The following is a 21438-nucleotide window of genomic DNA, read 5'->3' as shown; positions in this document are numbered from 1 at the left end:
CACAGCAAATTTTATTTTGTTTGAGGGAAACCAGAAAAATTTTGCTGCACACAAAACTTTCGAGGCCGAAAATTAGCAAAATTTTGCTCAAATTTGACCAGCTAAAAAATTAGCAATCAATCTAGCAATTTTTTTGAACTAAAATTTTAGCAAAATTCCCAAAAGTGTCCTGACTAAATGTTTACTAATTTTGTAGTAAAAAAAAACATTGTTTGCTAAAGTTTTAGCAAACAATTTTTTTCTAAAAATTACTAGAATTTTAGTAAATTATGAATTTTTAAGGTGCCGTTGGTTGTGAATTTTCTTTATGAATAAAAAGAAATTTTGTAATTACGTTTTTAATTTATTTCAAGTCATTTAGTCCTGCACTATAGCTCATCGTGTCCAAATTTAGGAGAGCAAAACATTTTTGCTTCCGCCGCTTATAACAACCCAGACAGGAAAAATCACCCGAAATCGGGCCGATTTTTGTCCGTTCATCTGCTCGATCGGTCCGAAATCGTATAAGAAATCGGGCCGAGTTTAGTAGAAAATCGCGCGAAAATGAAACACTTTTTCGGACGACGATAAGTTTTTTCAACCAGTTCGAGCAGATGAAATGTCAAAACAAGCGGACCGTTTTCCAACTGAATCTGAACGGTTTTCGAACCGTTTCTGGGCCGATTGCCATCGTCCCTCCGACATAAAGGACCGATTTCGGACCGATACCAAACGGGTTTTCGAACCGTTTCTGGGCCGATTGCCATAGTGTCCATCCGAATAAAAGGACCGATTTCGGACCGAATCCGAACGATTTTTCGAACTGTTTCAGGGCCGATTGCTATAGCCTCCATCCGATAAAAGGACCGATTTCGGACCAAAACCGAACGGTTTTCCGAACCGTTTCTGGGCCATTTAGCATTGTTGCCATTCATTCAGGATTTTCGGTTTTGTTACAAAAAGCTAGACTTTCATTTGTTTTTATTTTATTTTTAAGTTTTTGTTGTTCTATTTTATTCCTTTGCTGCCTCTCCGGCTATAAGACATTGCGATGTCTGGCGCAAGCTTATTCAATCGAATGGTTGGCAGCAATTTTATGCACATATTCGCTTGCATGACAATTCAAAATTTGTTTGAATCAGTTTTGCTACGCAAAACTCAGCGAGGCCTCTTCAACTCTTTGCAGTCCTAAAAAACTTTGAACTTATTTTCACCGCTCATTTTGACTGGAAACGAAGCCCGTGTCATCGTCGTCACCATCTTCCGCTTCTTTATCAGCAGCGGCACAAGAAGAGGTATAAGCAGCGCCTGATACGATGTTTTGAGCCAACATTCCTGGTGCGATGGAAGGAATGGTCGTGGCCATTGGAACTGCAATAAGAAATTTAGTATTAATCGTTGATGGCTGACCGGCTGGTGAGGAGATGTTTTCTATACCGGAAATTGTTGGCGCAACCACCGAGGGAGTGACTGCGATGGCGTCGGGGCCGTTTCCACCACCAGATGACGGCTCTTCATTAATCGTGGACGCTACTGGTTTTCCTTTTTTTCAATTCAATTTGTTGGGAGTGGTGAGAAATGAGATAATTCAAACAATCTACCTTGTGTTCTTCTAGGGTGGGGCCTTCGAAGCGCAGTTTGTGAATATGCGATGGAATCTGAAAGATTTAAAAAATTAAAAGGTAAAAATGTTAACAAAAATGTTTCAAATAATTCCTCACGTAGAAAGAACCACTTCAAGTGCAACTCTCCATGATTTTGATCAACAGTTCCGGCAATCGAATGATTCGCAGCAATTTTGTGCAGCTGTTCGCCTCTTCTGCTTCTTTATCGGCAGCGGCAGAAAAAAAGGTATAAGCAGTGGCTGATACGATGTTTTGGGCGAACATTCCTGGTGCGATGGAAGGAATGGTGGTGGCCTTCAGAACTGCAATAGAAAATTGAATATTAATCCTAAAATTGTTTGCGCAACCACCGAGGGAATGACGGCCGTTGTTGGTCCGGAATATTTCCTACCACGCTGTGTTTGATGTTTTGTTCAGGAACGGTAACGCTGTAGGTGGGTTGTGTGGTAGCCGTGGGAATGTTAGTCGGAATTAGTTATGTCTACATATACGGGAGGAGCTTTCTCGATCGGCAGCGGAGTGATGGCTGTCGAACTGATCACAGTTGTGGCTTGTGCCATATTCTTTTCTGTTAAACTCGAAAATTTAAATTGTAATTTTGTTTGCTTTCCAAAGCACTGCGCCACCAGAATAGCACAGTACATAAATGAGTTCACATTCAGTTGATTGAGCGTCTCTATGCTACAGTTGTCCTTATTGTTGATCGAAAATTAAACCCTCCAAACGATTTGTACTTTAGCTCCGACAAATCTTCAATGCCCAATCCGAAATACATCTGGTAGGGCAGAGACGAAAGATACAGGTTTTGTGCAGTTTCCAAATATGCTTGCAAAAGCTCTCGCTCTCGTAGAGTACAAAAAAATGTGTAAATATCAAGTATGTATGAAACCGTTCCCACTTACCCCAGGTAGGGTTTGGAGACAAAATTTTAGATTTTTGCAAACAAACTCCTTTTTCTTAATTTTAAACCGTCGTTTCTTTTCTAACTGGTTGTAAGAATTGTTTCAATGTAGAGTTTTTCGTCAAGAGTCAGCTAGTTTACGAGAAATTTGCGATTGAAAAAGATGCACATCAACTCCACATCTTAGTTAAAAATATAAAATTAACAAAAAATTACCGTAATCATCCGCTATTGTCGGAACCGTATCTGTTTTACAGTTATTGGATAGATTACAAGTAAATTTAACATTCTTCATTAAAAGTTTATAAAAAAAATTCACAGGTTTTTAATAGCCATCGTCCCCACTTACCCCGGTGTACCTTATACAAAAAAGTTTATCTCTGTTTCAAAATGTACTGATTAACATATACGATCAAATTGGATGCTTGTCGCAAAATAGCCAAAATTTGCTCGATACATAATTATGTTTAGTTTTCCTTATTTTGATTACATTTAGTTTACATATTTTAAATGCAATCGTTCCTCTTAGAATATCATGATAGTTTAATAATTAAATCCTTCATAAAACTTTAACTTACCCAAGCTAGGTACACGAGTAGGAAATAACCGAAATTGCTGGACCGATTCACGATCATCTTAGAACCGTTTTCCACTTCCAGCTTCGCAATGAGAAACTGCGATGTAAATTGTCATTCCATGGGCTTTCCGTCGCTAGAAGATTCTTTGTTGTCATTGAAGTGTCCGTGGACCGCCAGCCCTCTCCGTGAAAGTTTGCTTCAGATGCTTCGTCCATTTTCGATGCTTCGGGGTGGAGGCCGGTCTGGCTACTTCGTTTTTCCTAAATTTCATGATGTGTGAAGGCAACCTGTAACGGATATGGAACACAATTACTATCGGGCTTTACAAATAGATTATTTATCTTACCTTAACAATATCTTATCTGATGCGCTAATAAATGTTGGCCCTCCTCAAATTAGAGGCGTATATTTTGTTTGTTTTGGACCGCATCGCCTCACTTGAGCCAGATCTAATGAAAGCTGGAATGTGAAATTTTCACTATCGAATATTATATTATGATTGACAATAAAAACTTACCTGGATGAAATTAGCGGTCAGCACACGCAACTCCATGCTTGGATTCAGTCTCCAGCACACCCACCGACAGTAGACTGCAGCAAACATTCTACAGCTGGATCATGATACCAATACTTGAAATAAATATTTCCGAACTTATCTGAAAAAGCTGTTTTAATAACCAAAATTAAACCAATTAAAAACCGTAATGCTGAAGAACTTACCTTTTCAAGTACAAAACAGAAGTAGGTAGCAACTAGCCAAAGTTGATGGAAAGATTTTACCGGTTCAGCAAATGTATTTCGGGCCGGCGGAATTAAAACACGGCGAAACTTTGCGGTTTTGAACTTTTTCCTCCTCTTTTTTGCTGCATCGATGCGCATCTGTTCCGATGGCATCGTTATCGAGATCATATGCCCAGCAATATTTTACTCGTGCTCATATTGGTTTGGTATTTGATTTCATAACATATCAAATTAGGGAAATTGGGTCGCTCCCAGAATCGCACCCGTTGTTCTATGGATATTCGGAGTCCTCCGGGATGACGCCCTAACAGAATTTATTTGCGCCTGTTTTCGACAGTCTGCGGAAAAGTGCGTAAGGGGAACGTTGTAAAATTGCATCACCTATGATGGAAATAAAAAGAAGCATCATTAGTTAGTGATTTAGCCTGCCTTCTCGATAAAGATAAAGGGATAATTCAGCCGATAAAGATAAGGGATAATTCTTTGGCCATTAAAATTAGTGTGATTCAATTCAGTGCTGTTAATGGTTCAATTGTTTTTGATTTTGTAAATTTACATTACAAAATAGCGTTCTATATCATGTAATATTAGGAGTTATCATTTTCAGTGCTTTCAAGGATTCAGATTTTTTTGCTGTGTAGATTGGATTCACAAGAATAAAATTTTAAATCTTGAAAAAGATCAGTTTAAAAAGCCAATAGTAAATACACGCAGCGAAAAGATTTTTTATTTCAAAGGAAAGTGCCGCAAAAACAAAGGATTTTTTCCTTTGTTTTTGGGATAAATAAAAATTCCTTTGGTTCAAATGCATTTTTCTTTGTTTCAAAGAATTTTTCTTTTGAAAAATCTTTGAATCTAAATCCTAATCCTTTGAAACAAAAAACGGATTCATTTGATACAAAGTTGTTTTCGTTTGCTACAAGTAACAAAGATTTAGATTTAAAAGCATTTATTCATTTAACCCTTTCCCATTTATTCCAATTGGAAGAAATATTTTCTGTTGTTTCGAAGTTCCTATTAGGAATTTCAAATAATAAATAGAAAAGTATAACATATTTAATTCTTTTTTATTCACGCGCTTAAGAAAAACACTGGTTCACTATAATTAAAGATTCGATACTAAATTTCGGTGACAAATTTTACCAGTCTGGCGTAAAGGCATATCTTCGTGGGATGACTTCCAGAAGCAAGTTCCGTTGCTGGCTTTCCTCGCCATCCGACTGGTAGTTGCCGCTGAAGATCGGGCCGAAGATAAACAAACCGCTGAATTTGAGGCCGAATCCGCAGTGATTCTGTAACAATGCAATCGCTTATAGAAATTCTTAAATATTCACTTTTTTATTAACGGATACACTTACCATTGTTCATCCTGAATAATCCTTTAACAAACTCTGATTAACTGGTTTAAATGTTTAACACGACCGGCCAACTCTATTCTATTTTTCTATTTTATTCTTCTTGCTCAATCCAAAATTACTCTAAGTTTGAAGTTTTTATTTGAAGAAATTATTCCTTTCCTTCGAAAGCAGTTTTCTTTGGTTAAACGAAAATTTACTTTGTTTTAAAAGAAATATGCAATTGAACAAATGTCTTTTGAATCAAAGAATTTCTTTAAAATCAAAGTCCAATATTATTCGATTCAAAAAAATTATTCTTTCTTTCAAAAATTATTCACTTGGATCAAAACTATAATTCATTGATTCAAAGAAAACAGGAGTTTGATTCCAAAAAATGAGTTTTTTGAATCAAAGTCAGTTTTGTTTTGTTTCAAAATCCAAGTTTTCTCTGCGTGTAATTATGACAATGGTACTCACTTTGCTTTTCACTTTGAAGTTTCACGCCAAAAACTAATTAAAAGTAATCCAAGTAAAGCCACCACCTCTGAGTTGGTCCGGGATCCGGATCCGGTTCCGATGTCCGCGATGACATTCCACCAAAGCCCATACACACGGGACATTTCCTTGGAAGCTTTGTTTGCAGGGGTCGATGTTTTCTGTGGGTACGATAATGGGTTAGAAAATTATATAACGGCGATCTCGTAAATTGATTTATTCTATCGTAGTGATTTTTGAACGCCGGTTTGTAAATCAAACAAACTGTATGCAAAAGCATTGGAAGGTAATTTGACCAAAAAATATCGATGCATTACCCAAAAAATCAGTTTACGAACACGCTGTAAATAAAACTTCATTATTTAGAATTCAATCAATCTAAACATACCTTGCTTAATATTAAATTATCGCCGGACAACTGCGATCAAATTCCACAACACAATTCACAACAACAGACACCAAAACAAAACACGCACCCGGATTGCTGCGATTGAAAACTGCTCGTGTTTCGTTTTGTTCATCGCAGCACTGCGCAAAATATCGTCTGTTTTCGAGCAATCGAGCAGGCGGATGGAAATCGAGCCGAAAACCGACCGAATTCTAACCGCTAGAATTCGAGTGCCGCCATGTCTGTTTTGCAATCGGCCCGATTGAGCAAACGTTCCTGACAGGGAAGGTTCTGCATAAGAATCCAGCACTGAATGATGCATGGGGTCGAATTAGAAAATAAGATGATTGTTTCAATTGCCCCGCATGTTGGCGTAGGGTGATAGAAGCTAAGAATCTAAATTTGGCACTTTCTTTTTCATTTCGGAAATTCGTGGGTGGTGAAGATTCCACCGTCCTCTCAGGTCTCAAACAGTGGAACTGAAAAGAAAAAAGTTGGGTTACATTTGGTAAGACTGTTATGGATCGTGCTGTTACCGAAGTTACCGAGACCGAATCGAAATAATGTTTTTTGGTTTCTTTTGGCAGCGGCTTCGAAAATGGCAATTCTTCCTCCGTTCCTCATTGAATTTCACTCAAACGAAAATCTGAAAAAATACGTAAATAAAAATCGCAAAGAATAATCAAATTCATAACAAATCCAAATATTCGTACTACTTACCGTTTGATTAATTATAGCTTTCACGCCTCTGGATCCCCGGGTTCTATTACTGCAGCACGCGAGACAAATCAAGCTAAAATCCTTTTAGCTGCGCATCTTCTGAACTGTCCAAGTAGAAGATCCACAGAGTCTACCAGAATTATCCAACAGCCGGAGTTGATAATCTGCTTTTCGGGTACAAGTTCTCATGCACGAAAGGTTCAATAAGTGTGAACACACAGGTGTCCCAAACGAGCGGCACAATCGTTCCCGGATAGCCCGCTATCAACACAATCTACTATTTCCAAACGGCTACACCCAAACGGGGTATCTGAAAAAAAACCAAAAAAGTTTCCTTTCAAATTCAAAACAAATCTTAAACTCACCAATATTAAGGAAGAGCGAACGAAAACCACTGATGGTTGCTCCGGTTGGTGGGAAGTTGAGCCGCGGCACTGACATTTTTCTGCTCCGAAATTTTGCAACGTCCGAAAATAAAAACAAAACACAGCCTGGTTTGAGCACACGCTAAAAGTTTAAGTCCCTACTACCGTAAATAACTAAATGCAGTAGCAAATGGGTTTTTTTTACTCAACTTGAGCAAAACACATAACAAAATGGGAAAGTACTAACTCATTAGTAAAAAAAAAATTTTGCTAACGGAAAGTAATGACCTCTTTTTGCTAAGTTGAGGCCGAGAAATTTTGTGTGTGGGTTTTGTCCTGTTGGCTTTTTAGCAAAATATTCAGCAATTTTGATTACTGAAAAATCCAGCAAACTAAATTACTGAAAATCAAGCAATATCAATTGCTGGAAACTAGAGATGTACCGAATATGCGGTTGGTCGAAAATTCGGCGCCGAATACCGCCCAAAAACCGTTAGACCGAATATTCGGCGCACCGGACAGTTGAGCTAAGTATTCGGCCGAATAGATCGAATATCAGTTTCCTCTCAGCCTTCGGCTAGATCGGTCGTTTTCTTTTCACGCTCTACTACTACTATCCAAAAAGGCTAAAGATATTTTTTTATGATTGCTAAAGTTCGGTACGTGGTGAAGTGATGAGTCCGTCCCCCGGAGACTACCCGGGTCGGACCATACCGGAATGGCTCGACCCGAAGAACCAGCATGGCCGCCTTTTCTACACGCAGAAAAATAGAAATTAGTTTCAAAGGAAAGTGCCGCAAAAACAAAGGATTTTTTCCTTTGATTTTGGGACAAATAAAAATTACTTAGATTCAAAAACATTTTCCTTTGTTTCGAAGAAATGTTTTCCTTTGAATCAAAGAATGTTTTTTGATTCAAAATCCGAAATACTTTGATTCAAAATCTCAAATCCCTTGAATCCATAGCATTTTCGTTTGATGCCATAAAATTTTTCTTTATTTCCAAGTTATTTTGATTTTAATTCGAAAACATTTTTTCTTTGGTCTCATTATTTTCTTTCGTTTCTACCAAAAAAGTAGGTACCACAAATGTTTCATTTCGAAAAATAATAATACATTTTATTTTTCAAATAATTTATTTATTTAAAGTTTTGCTACTTCGTTTTCATTTTGGACCAAATTTCTGGAAGTCTACCTGTAAAGAAGAGAGGAAAATAGAAAAAAAAAATCAAATTAATAAAAAACAAATTAATGACAAAAATACGTTCAATAAAACATTGAATGAAATGTGGGGAAGGTAGTTAAGCACTAGCAATTTAAAGATCGTAGTTCAACAGTATATAATATTGAAGGTACTCACTTTTCAACATGCTTACATTGATCTGCAGACGAATTTTTGGCCAACAAGCGGATCATATTATAAATTGGGCAACTTGAAATTTCACAGCTTTCAATTCGCTCTTTCTTTAGAACTAATCGTCGTCGGCTGAATACCTAAAACTAATTTAAAAATTTAATAATTCACTTCAGATAAATTTAAAGAAAACTCACCAAAAATCTTCCACGGTATTGAGAACTTTCCGCCACAGTGTTTTCCATCGCTGTTGGTTTCGAAGAAAATTTAAACAAAATCAAAGAATTTTTTCATTGACTGTAGCACGAATTTATTGTCTTTTGATTTTAAGTACAGTACGTCAAGTCAAAATTCCTGTACATTAACTCAAAATAATTTTCTTTCCTTTTGATAGAAAAAAAATTTAAATAAAAAAAATAAGGTTTAGATTCAAATAACACTAGAACCTTGATTCAAAAACGTATTTCTTTTGTTTCAATGTCACGTTTTCTCTGCGTGTACCTTTTCCTAACCTTACACCAACCTTAGTCCTTACTATAAGCAGTACGATCATCCCCGAGTTCGTGGATTTTGGTCTTCTCCGAGTCCGAAGTCCGAACCCGTGTCTACGTACCACAGCCATTGCTATACCGCCTTTGCTTCTCATATGGTCACCCGAAGAGCCGATGTCCGAACAAACGCGCGTGTAGTGTTTGTTCTAGCACAAATCACGACAGCGGCAATTGTCCAGGGCCCAAATTTTGTCATACTTGCAAATCACACGATCACTCGCTGTCATGTCCGGATTTATATTCTACACACTGTAAATGAACTCTGAAAATAACTCATAATTATGAGATCTTTCACGATCCAATCGAACGACGATCGTGATCGCCCTTTGACGGAAAAGAGTAGTAGGACCACTAGAAAGATTAGTAGGAATCCTACTTGCCACCTACTAGCCATCTCATTGTTTTCTAGTGGAAAATGGCCCAAGCTAATGAATTTTAATGATTAGAAATGAATTTTTAGAATGACAGCTTGTTTGACATCTGTCAGTGTTTGATTTTCTTGGTGTGAGTCGTTTGTACATTTGTGTGCGTGTATTGACAAGCATTGCGTATGTCTGCGTGGCAACTTCATTTGACATGTGATTTCCCAAATTTAAATGATGAAATTCAATTTTATGATTAGAATTTTAGGTTGTTTTACTTTTATTAAGCCATCTTATAGTTACACATACATTACACATTTTGTGTACCAGTGAGAAATAAATATATTTCTCACTGGTACACAAAATATAATTTTCTTTCCTAGTCCAACTTTTTTTCAATACCGGAAGCCAGGGCAATTAGACAACCACACGTCGAAACCCGTATTCCCGTCTCCTTAGCTATCACATTTGGTGAAACCTCTGATGCTGGATATCTTTTTGCGATTACGCCACTCCACAACCCTGAAAATATAAATGCTGAATTTAGACATAGGTATTTTTTCAAAAATAAAAGTCAACTTACCCGGAACATTCCAACTCAAAATAAAACTATGTCCGAACGGTATTTCCTCGACCTTTCATTCTCTGCAACGCGCGATAAATCTGTAACAAAATAGAAATGATATGAAGCAACATTTTGAGAAAAATCATTATTTATTTTACCTGTTTCTCCGAACAGCACTCGCAGGAGCTCCGCGCAGCGTAGACCCCACCAGTCGCCATTTCAATCGGAATGATTTCTAGCGTAACATTTCAAAAGGGCGAAACTACCAAATGTAAACAAATCGAGTTAACGGTTATTCCGGATGCACGCGGTTGCACTTTACCTATTAAACGCGGTTTCATCTTAAAATTACTTAAAACTTTCAAATAATTGATAAAATTCAATTGGGCGAAACTTCATGTTGATGCATTTTCGTTGGAACATGAAGTTACGCCTATTCAATATGGAGTGAATTTTTCTATCCGTGTAGGGCCAAAAGGCGTAACTGAGTTGACCGTGTGTAACAAAACGGCCTACTTAGTTTCTGCGTGTAGGACGAATGGGCGAAACTTCAAAACCAAAACAAAAACGGCCGATCAATTGGGCGAAACTTGCAGGCGTAACTGGAATCGAAAACAATAAAAGGGCGAAACTCGAAAATCTCTGAAATTAAGTGAAAAAAGTTAAAGTTCTTGATAACCATCGAACAATAACTGAATATAATGCACATTTATTTATTTTGTTGGACAAAAAGTGGTCGATTTTTTAAATAGAATTTGAATAGGTGTTCCGAAATTTCAAACGCGTTTTTCTCGTTTCGAGCTAACTGCTAGTTTCGCCCTTATGAAATGTTACGCTAGATTTGTTCTCGATGGGGCAGTGATGCCAAATATGCAGTTTAACTATATTTTTTCTATTTAAATAATTATTAATAAATACTCCCTGCAATTTTTTTAATCAAAGATTTTGTTAATCAAATAGTAACAACCGAAATGTATAATAATACTTAGGTTTATGCTTTTCAATGTCAAACTTATAATTGATCGTTTATAATTAAAAATGATTTAATAAATATATTAGTAATTTAATTTTATAAGAATTATTCTTATTAATAAATTAAATTATTTATAATATGATAATTCCCGTTTATATAATTTAAATTAATATAAAGCAATAACAAAGTGAAAAATTGCACTGAGTTCACATATTTGCCAGTTCGTAGATCTACACACTTAATCTTTTCTCCTGTGGTCGGGACGATTTTGTCCTGTATTTTCAACAGCTGAAATTACAGGACAAATCTCGGGACAGAAAAAGTGCTCAGGAAAACAACTGTCAAATTGGCCTGTATGCTCGAATCCGTGTTCTTCTGTAATTTGCAGGACTTTTGAAGTTTTTCTGTGCGTTCGAAACGGCTTTCCCCTGGGATTTTCTGTGAATTTAGGCATCCTCCCCCTGCTTCTTATTTCTTTTTATAATTAAAAAAACACAATTGTCACAAAAAAATGAAATTTATTTTTAAATATTTTTATTAACGCATTACACATTTTTACGTTCCGAATTTTAAAAAAAATGCCACACATAAACAACCGCAACAGAATACACAGGCAGGACACTTTCTCTGTAAAAAAAAATTTTCATGTAATATTCACTAAACGCCTGTTGACAGAGAAACCTACCGATGGCCATGAAAACCTGGAATTCAAGATCTTGCGTTCCGGGGCCATTGTGAGCAAGCCGATCAACCAAAATACCAAAACGAAGGAAGGAATCTTAGGGCCTCGTTCGAATAGCGCTCCTGTTGATTATCCATTGCTGCATCAATAATTTTCCCGGTCCCGGTTGCCCATAAGCACCACACTAATTAGGATGTGCTGTTCACCGGATTTACTTTTATCCAAGAAATTATAACTATACACGCGAGTACCGGCCACCCGATTGAAATAAAAACGGTACATGCAAGAAAAAACGTTCCGCGATTTGCACTGGTGTGAAAGAGAAGAAACCAAAACAACCGCAAAAAAGCGCAAAAGAAAACGGTTGACAGCTGAAGTTTCCCCGTGCTACAGGATGATTGTTCGAGTACCTGTGCATTCATGGAATTTTTGTCCCAGATTTCAGGAAAAGTCGAGCGTCTCGAGATTCGAGAGGGTTCCCTTTCGAAGCTCGTATGAATTAACCAGTTTCCCTGTGGTTCGGAGAGTCATTATCCCGAGGAGAGAAATTGCATTCTTAGTGTGTATATTAGTGCTCATTCGAAGCTAGTATTAAAATGAAATCTCGCTGTACTCAATGGTGTGATAGTAGAATTATTTTTCGATGTATGAAATTTCAACTAAAAATGTTTTATTTGGCGAGGCAGTATACGATTTCATAAAAGTTTCAAACTTGATTCTAATTTTTTTTTTTAATTTAATTTTCATTGAAATATTCTTGAATAAAAATGAAACTTTTAAAATGTAGATAAAAAGTATTAAGGGGGGGTAGGGTCTAACACTTTCAAAAAATCGATTTTTTTATTTTTTTATTTTCTTATTGGAAAACATTTCAAGAATGTTGTGTCAAATTTTCAAGTCAATTGAAGCAAAACTGTAGAAGTTATGGGCCTTTATCTCCTCCTATCTAATACTGCAAGAAAGCAAGAGCAGAAACTTCAAACGCGTTTTTCTCGAAAGCACATTTTTAAAGTCCGTGGACATCGTCATTTGAAAACTACTTATCCGATTCTTTTCAAATTTGGAACATGTTTTCTACATATAAAATACCAGACCCCAACGTTTTTCTTTTTCGATTTTTTTACTTTGGGGAGATTTTACAGGTGAAAAATGGCGGATTTTTAGGTGAAAAATCGTAGTTTTTACTTCAAACAGCCACAAAAATTTCATAAAAATATTTTTAAGTTAAATAAAAACGTTGGGGTCCAGAAAAACATCTATTAAAAATATTTTGCTCTGATTTTTTGACTTCAGATGATTCTGTGCTGAGATACAGTGTCCACCGCAAATCTTGTTTTCTAAAAGGCATCCTCGAAAATGCTCCGTCACCGGCTCATTTTTCAATATTTTTTACGAAAAAATTACTAAATGTTCTTTTAACAATGCTTTGTATAATGCAAAAAATTTGAATACATTTGTTTAAACGATAGCTCTAGAAAAAAAATCGTGAAAATGGTGTTTTTTTATACCCGTTAGACCCTACCCCCCCCTTAAGCCGAGTCAAAATAAAATTTCATACAACTTTCAAATTTGCTGAAATTTGTTTAAAAAAATGTTACTGGAATCACGGCACAAGCAGCCATGCTTTTTCTGAAACTGGCAATATGGCCGAAGTCTGCCAAGATGAACATCGGTGTTGTACACGGGGGCGGTTCATCTTGTTTCGTATATAATACAGGCATGAACTATCAAATTTATGATAATATGTGGAACGCGCTGATTTGGCGCCAAAAAATATTTCACGGTCATTCAATTATACTCAAATTTGACAGTTGTTACGCTGTGAATAATTTGTTCTACAGTTTATGGCAGAGTCTGGGCGATGTCGAAATAAAAGATCATTCTATTCTTACCCGTGGTACATAGCGGAAGCCTTCTAAACGCGTGTTTGTTTTATTAATTGGAAAATCCCATTTCTTAATTTTATAATAAGGGTTTTAAGTCAAGTCGTGTGATAAGGATATACATTACACTCGCCATCCGAACGCACTTGTCCGAAGTGGATTGAAGAATCCGCAGCTCTTACCCGCTTAATAAAAATTCTACAAGGGCTACTAGAATTCTAGTAGCCATTCTAGTAGAATTCTACACACAAAATTTCTGAGGCCGAAATTTAGCAAAATTTTGCTCAAATTTGACCAGCTAAAAACTTAGCAATCAATTTAGCAAAAAAAAATTACTGAAATTTTAGCAAAATAGTCGAAAGTGTCCAGACTAAATTTTTACTAATTTTTCAGCAATAAAAATTATTATTTGCTAAAATTTAAGCAAAAATTTATTTACCCTCAAAAATAACTAGAATTCTAGTAATTTTCAATTTTTGAAATCACCGTTGTTTTTCTTCTGATATTGATTTATAAATAAAAAGATCGTTATATTCAATTGCTTTGAATTTATTCAAAAAAAAAACTGCATGCGGAAGCAGTAGCATTTTTATTACTTACACTCTACGTCGGTTATTTTGTCATCGGTAGTTTAGCGGTTTTAACAGTCTCGCATGTCGCATGTCAACACTTTGGCATCCGGAGTTTCCATTCTATAATTAAAAAAAAGTTAGAATGAAATTTATTAAATCATTAACGAATTTTTAACTTACAACAATTAGCTAGATCTTATTTCGCCATAATACAATGGTGGTTTGCGGAGATTTGTCTTAACGTCATCAAGACAACCAAAAGAACAGCTTTCCTGAACGCGCAAATCAAATGAGCGCAGTGGACCGTGCTGGGTAACCTATCAAAGAGGCGAGATACAGGGTTGATAGCTGAAATTTTATAATAGGAAAATTTTTCAGTACATAATTAGAATTGAAGTAATTGTATCGTTAAGCGATTTTATTGTCGCTGAATCCCCAAACCGGAGTTATCGTCAATGAGCGCTGGCGACATTTACTGGCGACACTCACTGGCGACAAGTTATTATCAGGACGTGTCCAACTTCGGGTGTGTTCTTATACCAAAGATTTTTTATTTCAAAGGAAAGTGCCCCAAAAACAAGGATTTTTTCCTTTGGTTTTGGTATAAATAAAAAATCCTTTGGTTCAAATGCATTTTCCTCTGTTTCAAAGATTTTTTCTTTTGAAAAATCTTAGATTCAAAATATTAATGCTTTGATACAAAAACCAGTTTCATTTGATTTAAAGTTATTATCTTTGCTCAAAGGTAATTTAGATATAGATTTAAAAGCATTTATTCATTGAACCATTTTCCGTTTATTCCAATTGGAAGATTTTTACCCTGTTGTTTCGAAGTTCCTATTAGGAGTTTGAATAGTAAAAAGATACAATTTTAGTTCTTAAATTCTTTTTTATTCACAAACACATTAAACACGGGTTCACTATAACTGAGAAGGGTCTTGATATCGTTGACAAAGTTTCGCATTCTCCGTGGGCCGGTCAATAAACTTCCGAAAGCCACTCCAGCTGCTGGCTGGTCCGACTGGTGATTCCCGTTGAAGATTGGGCCGAAAAAATACGACCGCGGGATTTGGGGAGGTGTTACTTTGCGCAGCTTTCTCCATGTTCGAGGGACTTGGAAATCTATCCGTCGGCCGTGGTCCTGTAACTATACAAGCGTTTTATTATTATTATTATTAATTTAATTTAGGACATTTTACCAACTTTTGGCATTCGTGTCCGAAAAATAATTATACAAACTAGTTCCTAAGTCTATTAAATTTTGTTCCACAAATCAACACTTTTTACAAATCGTAGGAGGGCTTTTTCTCTATCTGGTTCGTTTCTAAGAATATCGCAAATGTCACCGGTGAGATGTTGGTCTATCCTAGCTTGATCGTAACCTCTACAATCAACAAGTATATGCTGGACTGTAGTTTGCTCTCCACAATATTGGCAGACAGGTGGCGGATTCTTTTCGAATAAGAATGAGTGGGTCAAACGAGTATGACCTATTCTCATTCTACTTAGAATTCTCTGCTCGGTTGCGCATCTGCGATCCGTTGGTTTGGAAGTGCATGTTTTAATTCTCCTCAGGAAATTTGTCGAGCATCTCCAAGTATATTCCCATTTTTCTCGTATTTTCTGTTTAACGAATCGTTTTAGATCTTGAGCGGGAACAGCAACATTCGTGAGAGCTTCATTACAACCGGATTTGGCTAATCTATCAGCTCTATCATTGCCCGGGATGCCTGCATGGCCGGGTATCCAGGCTACGGTTATGTTATCATTGGCCATCATTGCACGGGTCTGTTGAATCCATGGGTGTGTGGAGGTCCCTAGTTGCAATGCATCAACGCAACTAGCAGAGTCAGTCAGAATAATTGTGTTTTCATATGGGTTCGCTTAGATACTGCATGTTTCAAAGCAAAGGCCTCAGCCGAAAAAATGCTGCACATAGCTGGAAGGCCAAAGCATTCCTCAACGTCATTTCTTAAGATTCCTGCTCCTACTTTGTGATCTTCCTTCGATCCATCAGTATACATTTTAATATGGGTATTGTATTTTAAAATAAAGTTGGAAAAAACTGGACGAACAATCGAGCTAGCAGTACCAGCTTTAATGTTTTTTCGAATATGTTGGTCGATATTGATGCTGGGGGAATACCATTTTTGCATAAAGCGGTACTCTACTTTGGAGACTTCCGGTAAAATCACATTCGTGGTCAGTTGTAATAGTTCTTTAACCCGACAGTGCAGGGGAATATTTTCTGGGATAAATTCTTTTTCAGACAGACGTATAGATAAGGTTGACAGACGTTCACCGATAAGCAAATTAAAAGGCAAACAACCAGATTCGGCTAAGATCGAATCCACAGGACTAGAACGAAAGGCTCCTGTAGCCAGTCTTACGAGTTCATTATATGTTGATGATAAAGCGCCATTCATTCCGTCGATGTTGAGGCTAGTAAGTCCAATGCCATACAAGAGTTTAGAGACAATCAGTGACATACCAGCTTTAAGGAGGATGTCTCGGTTACTTCTGATTAGGTTTTTGCCAAGTATTCTGATTATATTAAGCCTTTGTTGACAACTTCTTTTAACTTGTTGAAAGTGTTGTAAAAAATTAAGTTTCTGGTCGACAAGGAGACCTAGGATGTTCATTTTTCTGACTCGTGGAATCGGTATGTTGTTTATTTTTATCGCACGTCTTTTCCTGGGATGTTTCATTGAACAGATGTGCATTAGTTTTGATTTTTTAGGTGCAATAGAGAAGCCTACGTTGGAAGACCATTTGGCAACAGCAGCGACCGCAGTTCTTAATCGCTTTCTGACTGTCATTTTACAAGAACTTTTAGAGGACAGAAGGATGTCATCTGCGTATAGAAGGATGGAAACATCGGGTGGGATTTCGTCGAATATCGGTTGCATAGCAACTAAAAACAAGGTTACTGAGAGAATTGATCCTTGAGGCAAACCTATTTGAGCAACTCTGTTAGAAGAAAGCGTGCCATTAGCCATTACACGGAAAGATCTATTGCAAAGAAAGCTGACAATAGTCGTGAGTAAACGACCGGAAATTTTCCATTTTTTAAGTGTTTCGATTACGGCAAGACGGTCCGTTGTGTCATAGGCTTTTGATACATCTAAGGAGATTAATTCCACATGTTCATCATCAGCTGGTTTAATAAGTGGTTCCAGTTGTGCGAAATAAGTGTCGACTCCACGACCTGATCGGAAAGCATGTTGGCGTTCATCAAAATTCCGGTTATCTTCCAGTTCTGTGATTAGTCGTCGGTTAATCAGCCTTTCAAAAATTTTACCGAAACAGCTTAAAAGAGCTATTGGTCTAAATCCGTCTGGACTACTACGATCCCCATCGGGTTTTGGAATAGGAATGATTTTTCCTACCTTCCATTCATCAGGAAATTCTCCCTTACTCCACAATCGATTGTAAAAATTAAGCAAAGCCATTTTCGAAGTGACAGGTAGTTTTTGTAAAAGTGGATATCCGATGTTATCCAGTCCCGTTGCAAGACCAGTGGATCGATCGAGCGCCCATAGAAGCTCTTTTAGTGTGAAATCTTGGTTGTATTTTTTAGAAGACACAGATCTATTGCAACGATCGGAGTGTAACGAAGGGGTTAACAGGTTGTTCGTAGTAATGGAGCTATTATTGTGGGCAGATCTTCTTTCGTATTCGTCAGCTAGAGTCTCGGCAACTTCATGCGACAAGCGTTTTATAAAATCTTGAATTCACTTAAATATTCAGTATTTATTAACTCACACTTACCATTTTGCATCCTGAATCCTCCTTATTTATAGCTTACTCCGATTCACTGGTTTGATTTTTAAAACGAGCGGCCAAACTTTATTCGATCTTTCGGTTTTCTGTTATTCTTGCAAGTCAATGCAAAATATCTTCTAAGTTTGAAGTTTTTGTTTCAAAAAATAATTCTTTTCAGTTTAAAACATTTTTCTTCGGTTGAAAGAAAATTTACTTTGTTTCTAAAGAAATATGCAATTGAACAAATTTCTTTTGAATCAAAGAATTTGTTTGAAATCAAAGTCCAAAGTTATTCAATTCAAAAAAATATTCTTTCTTTCAAAAATTATTCTTTTCAATCAAAACTATAATTCATTGATTCAAAGAAAACAGGAGCTGGATTCAAAAAAATGAATGTTTTGAATCAAAGTCAGATTTAATTCGTTCCAAAATTCAAGTTTACTCTGCGTGAATACGCGGAATCGTCCATCTTGTGACAGGCAATCGTAATCATAGGCATGGTAGGCGAACAATTCGCTTTAAAAAAGCGCTCCGTCTCCACCCACCACCAATGAGAAACTTTTGGTACTCCTTGCCTACTGTTGCTCAATATGCAACCACCCGTAGCTGTATAGGCACGCTGGTTATTAATTTACAAAAGCGTTGCCAGTAATGATATTTCATAACGTCGCTAGTTGGCAAGGTTGCCGATCACCAGCGCGAAAACTTCGGATTTCAACTTCAATGACAATATAAAAAAGTAGCTCCTTGCTTGAATTAAATGTTAAACTTAGCCCCTCTATAACTACATCATACTACGGGATGAAAATCCCGGAAAAAAATTCAAACTCATCAGGTTTTTAAATATTTGCCTACAACGAACGGATCGAAAAGATTGTACAGGAATTAAGATTTTTCAGTGTGAGTTAATAAAAATAAATTTCTAACTTCAAAAATGAGAGATCAATGGAAGCTTTTGAAAGCATAAGGAAATAACATGAAGTTAAACTTACCTTGCCTGTAAATGGGAGATAATTTAAAAACTGCAGCGCCATGTCCAGCTTCCCGCGCATCCACAGCAGCATGATTGAAGGTGTCTTAACAAGTCCTGAAAAAAAAACACTTTTATGGTTTCTTTCGAATTATATCTGTTGCTTCTGGAACAGCTAGTAGTTCGAATTCGGAACTCATATTTTCAATTGACTGCATTCGGAATCAGATGATACGGAACATCGAAAACCGCTCGCAGTATTTTATACGAGTTTGGAAACCTATTTACAATGTCCATTGATTACAAAGCCTTAGAAATCTCATCATTATCTGAAAGCTGGAACAAAATTTGGAAGTCCGAACTCAGAAGCAGCTTTGCAAACGATATTTCTGCTGTACCGGACCAGCTGTTCCAGAAGGCAGTCAATTGAAAAGTCGATTTTCAAACTAGAACGGAGCACTGTGAACAGTTTTTGCATGTTCAGGTAACTATTTGAACAATTATTAATTTACCTTGTTTCCAATTTTGCCGCTCCGATTGTTTTCGGCCCTGAAACCACAGAAACCTGAAATAAAGAAGCATAATTAAGTTTCTTTCAAGATCAAATTCAATCGTTAATCTTACTTACCAATCGAAATTCCGTTTCAAACAGGATAATTTCAACCCGGAAAAACATCCACCGGAGGTTCTTCCGAACGGCCACCATAGTATCCGAAGGATAAGCCTTCGGAAATCTGCCAACAGCCGCAGCGGCATTACGAAAACGGAATCGAAACATTCCGAAATCGACCGAAAACAAAAATGAAATTCCTGTCAACACAAAACGTTGACCGCGGTTCAAGTACAGACTAAAAGTTCGAGTCCAAGCTACTTGAAATGCTAAAACTAGTAGCAAATGGGTGATTTTTACTCAAATTGAGCTAATTGCAAGGAAAAATTAGAAAGTACTAACTCAACAGTAAATTTTTTTTTTTGCTAACGGAAAGTAACAGCCATTTTTTGCTAAGTGGAGCCTCGAAAATTTTGTGTGTAGTAGAATTTCTGCTGGCAGCCAAGTAGAAAATGGCCCAGCCGATTCTACTTGGAATGAATTTCCCGGTTAAGTGACAGTTAAAATGACACCGATCATGTGTGTGCTTGTATGTGAACTTTGAATGCACTACTACCAATGCATATTTCCAGGCATGCTGTAATGTAATAAGAAGTAGAAGAAAAATAAGAAATTTCTCAGAAATTTGCAATTAAATAATTTAAGTTTCATCATTTTATTTCTTGTTATTAAAACAATATTTGAACACTTATCACAAAATCATTTCAATATGCACAATATGATTAATTATCAGAATCTCTTCTTTTTACGACTGGTAACCAAGGAATTTTCAAAATTGTCTGCGCCGGAGCATTCGTTCGAATATTTCTTCCTGAAAGAAAAGAAATTTAACCATTGTTAGTGACACTCGTAATGGATTTATATGAAACTTTTGCTTACCTGTTTGCATGACGAAATTCCAAAAATTTCAACATTTTGACCTGCTGATCAAGATCTATTTGGCTCGATTTTTATTGCCGCTGGAATCAATGTTTCGGCGCCGCTTTTAACGTACCTCTGAAAAATTTGAAGTAGAAATTCAATGAGTTGAACGGAAAACATAGAAAAGCTCTAGTTTTACTAGTATACCTTTTTTATTTTACTCCTGCAGGCAGCGTGACGCTGTTTCAATTCGCCATCTTTTTTCAACTTGATTTTTTCTGAACAAGATGAACAATCCATGTTGAACAGAAGGACGGTTCACTTTGTTTGTGTAGCATACGCATGAATAATATAAAGTGTAGATGTAGGTGTGGCGGATTTCAGCTGAAGGGTTGAAAACTCACAAACGCAAAGATTTTTTCCACTTGAAACTGTCAGTTTACTGTCATTACGCACACATTCAAGATGGTCTAGTAGAACAATTGCTATCTGGGTAGAATCAGCGTAGAACAAAATTTGACTCTTGCCACAGCTCGCCAACAAGTGAAGAACAACACCAACAAAAACAGCTATGCAAATATCACCCGATCAAGCAACGATCTAAAACCTGCACACCACTCGCAAAATAACCAGCAGCAACAACAGGAAGAAAAAGCAACCAAACATACCATTTCGGTATCCAGACAACCAGCTACTCAGCCGACGACCCCTTCACCTCCTCGGAAGAAGAACTCTACCCATGTTTCTCCACCCGACTCCGCGAACAACGGAGTTGGGCAAGAGAACGCGATATCAACCTCTGCCGTAGAACGGCAATCTAGTGATAAGAATCCTACCCTCCCCTCCAAAGCCCTTCCAACATCCTCAAACCCTTTCCAACCTCCTAGTTTTAAATTTAAATTAAAAAAGAACCCCGGCACATAACAACTTTGTAAAAGTGATCTGGCCTAATAAACTTTAGTTACGAAATAAAAAAAAAAGATCGAACATGTATTTATTTTTGAAATTTATACATTATCATAATTGTCAAATTTTTCAAATGAATTTGGATAATGTATAAAATATCCAAAAGTAATATTGAAAAAGCTACACAATCATCAAAAACTTATGGTTTCAGTTAAAGATCTTACACCCAAAATAATTTAGAAATTTATTCTACGGT

General features: G+C 36.7%; 1 protein-coding gene and 3 long non-coding RNA genes across 10 annotated transcripts; all 4 read right to left on the bottom strand.

The window, feature by feature from the left end:
• Positions 1-983: 983 nt before the first annotated feature.
• Positions 984-7636, bottom strand: LOC129744324 (uncharacterized). Of its 6 annotated transcripts, XR_008736880.1 has the most exons (12): positions 7130-7628; positions 6765-7074; positions 6581-6690; positions 6045-6523; positions 5639-5817; positions 3804-4205; positions 3601-3748; positions 3430-3542; positions 3084-3370; positions 1701-1906; positions 1417-1637; positions 984-1350 (listed from the first exon to the last, which is right to left on the bottom strand). It is a non-coding gene; the product is annotated as an uncharacterized LOC129744324 (long non-coding RNA). The 6 variants fall into 6 exon arrangements; XR_008736881.1 differs by having other exon boundaries at positions 1996-3370; positions 6765-7636; XR_008736884.1 differs by having other exon boundaries at positions 3430-3532; positions 6765-7627.
• Positions 7637-8424: 788 nt separating this feature from the next.
• On the bottom strand, positions 8425-10407 carry LOC129744328 (uncharacterized). Its single transcript, XR_008736891.1, has 3 exons — positions 10119-10407; positions 9979-10058; positions 8425-9917 (listed from the first exon to the last, which is right to left on the bottom strand). It is a non-coding gene; the product is annotated as an uncharacterized LOC129744328 (long non-coding RNA).
• Positions 10408-14067: 3660 nt separating this feature from the next.
• LOC129744320 (uncharacterized) lies at positions 14068-19612 on the bottom strand. 2 transcript variants are annotated; one of them, XR_008736878.1, is made up of 5 exons: positions 19434-19612; positions 19318-19370; positions 18828-18922; positions 14251-14418; positions 14068-14190 (listed from the first exon to the last, which is right to left on the bottom strand). XR_008736878.1 is itself a non-coding variant. In XM_055736799.1 (4 exons), the coding sequence occupies exons 1-4, from the start codon at positions 19559-19561 to the stop codon at positions 14942-14944; spliced, it is 552 nt and encodes a 183-aa protein (XP_055592774.1). In that variant the 5' UTR covers positions 19562-19612; the 3' UTR covers positions 14923-14941. The 2 variants fall into 2 exon arrangements, 1 of the variants encoding a protein (XP_055592774.1); XM_055736799.1 differs by lacking the exons at positions 14068-14190; positions 14251-14418 and adding an exon at positions 14923-15217.
• A 489-nt stretch (positions 19613-20101) lies between these two features.
• Positions 20102-20890, bottom strand: LOC129744329 (uncharacterized). Its single transcript, XR_008736892.1, has 3 exons — positions 20484-20890; positions 20295-20411; positions 20102-20226 (listed from the first exon to the last, which is right to left on the bottom strand). It is a non-coding gene; the product is annotated as an uncharacterized LOC129744329 (long non-coding RNA).
• Positions 20891-21438: the final 548 nt, after the last annotated feature.

This window comes from Uranotaenia lowii, chromosome 2 (assembly GCF_029784155.1).
Source record: "Uranotaenia lowii strain MFRU-FL chromosome 2, ASM2978415v1, whole genome shotgun sequence".
Classification (NCBI taxonomy): domain Eukaryota; kingdom Metazoa; phylum Arthropoda; class Insecta; order Diptera; family Culicidae; genus Uranotaenia; species Uranotaenia lowii.
The sequence above is the reverse complement of the archived record's forward strand: the minus strand, read 5'-3'. Positions and strand labels throughout refer to the sequence as shown.

Coding starts and splice junctions, on each gene's coding strand:
- LOC129744320 (XM_055736799.1), bottom strand. CDS start 19,561: ATGCCGCTGCGGCTGTTGGCAGATTTCCGAAGGCTTATCCTTCGGATA. Junction 18,923..19,317: donor GCGGCAAAATTGGAAACAAG/GTAAATTAATAA, acceptor TTTTTTTTTCAG/GACTTGTTAAGACACCTTCA. Junction 15,218..18,827: donor ATCTCCCATTTACAGGCAAG/GTAAGTTTAACT, acceptor ACGCTTGTATAG/TTACAGGACCACGGCCGACG.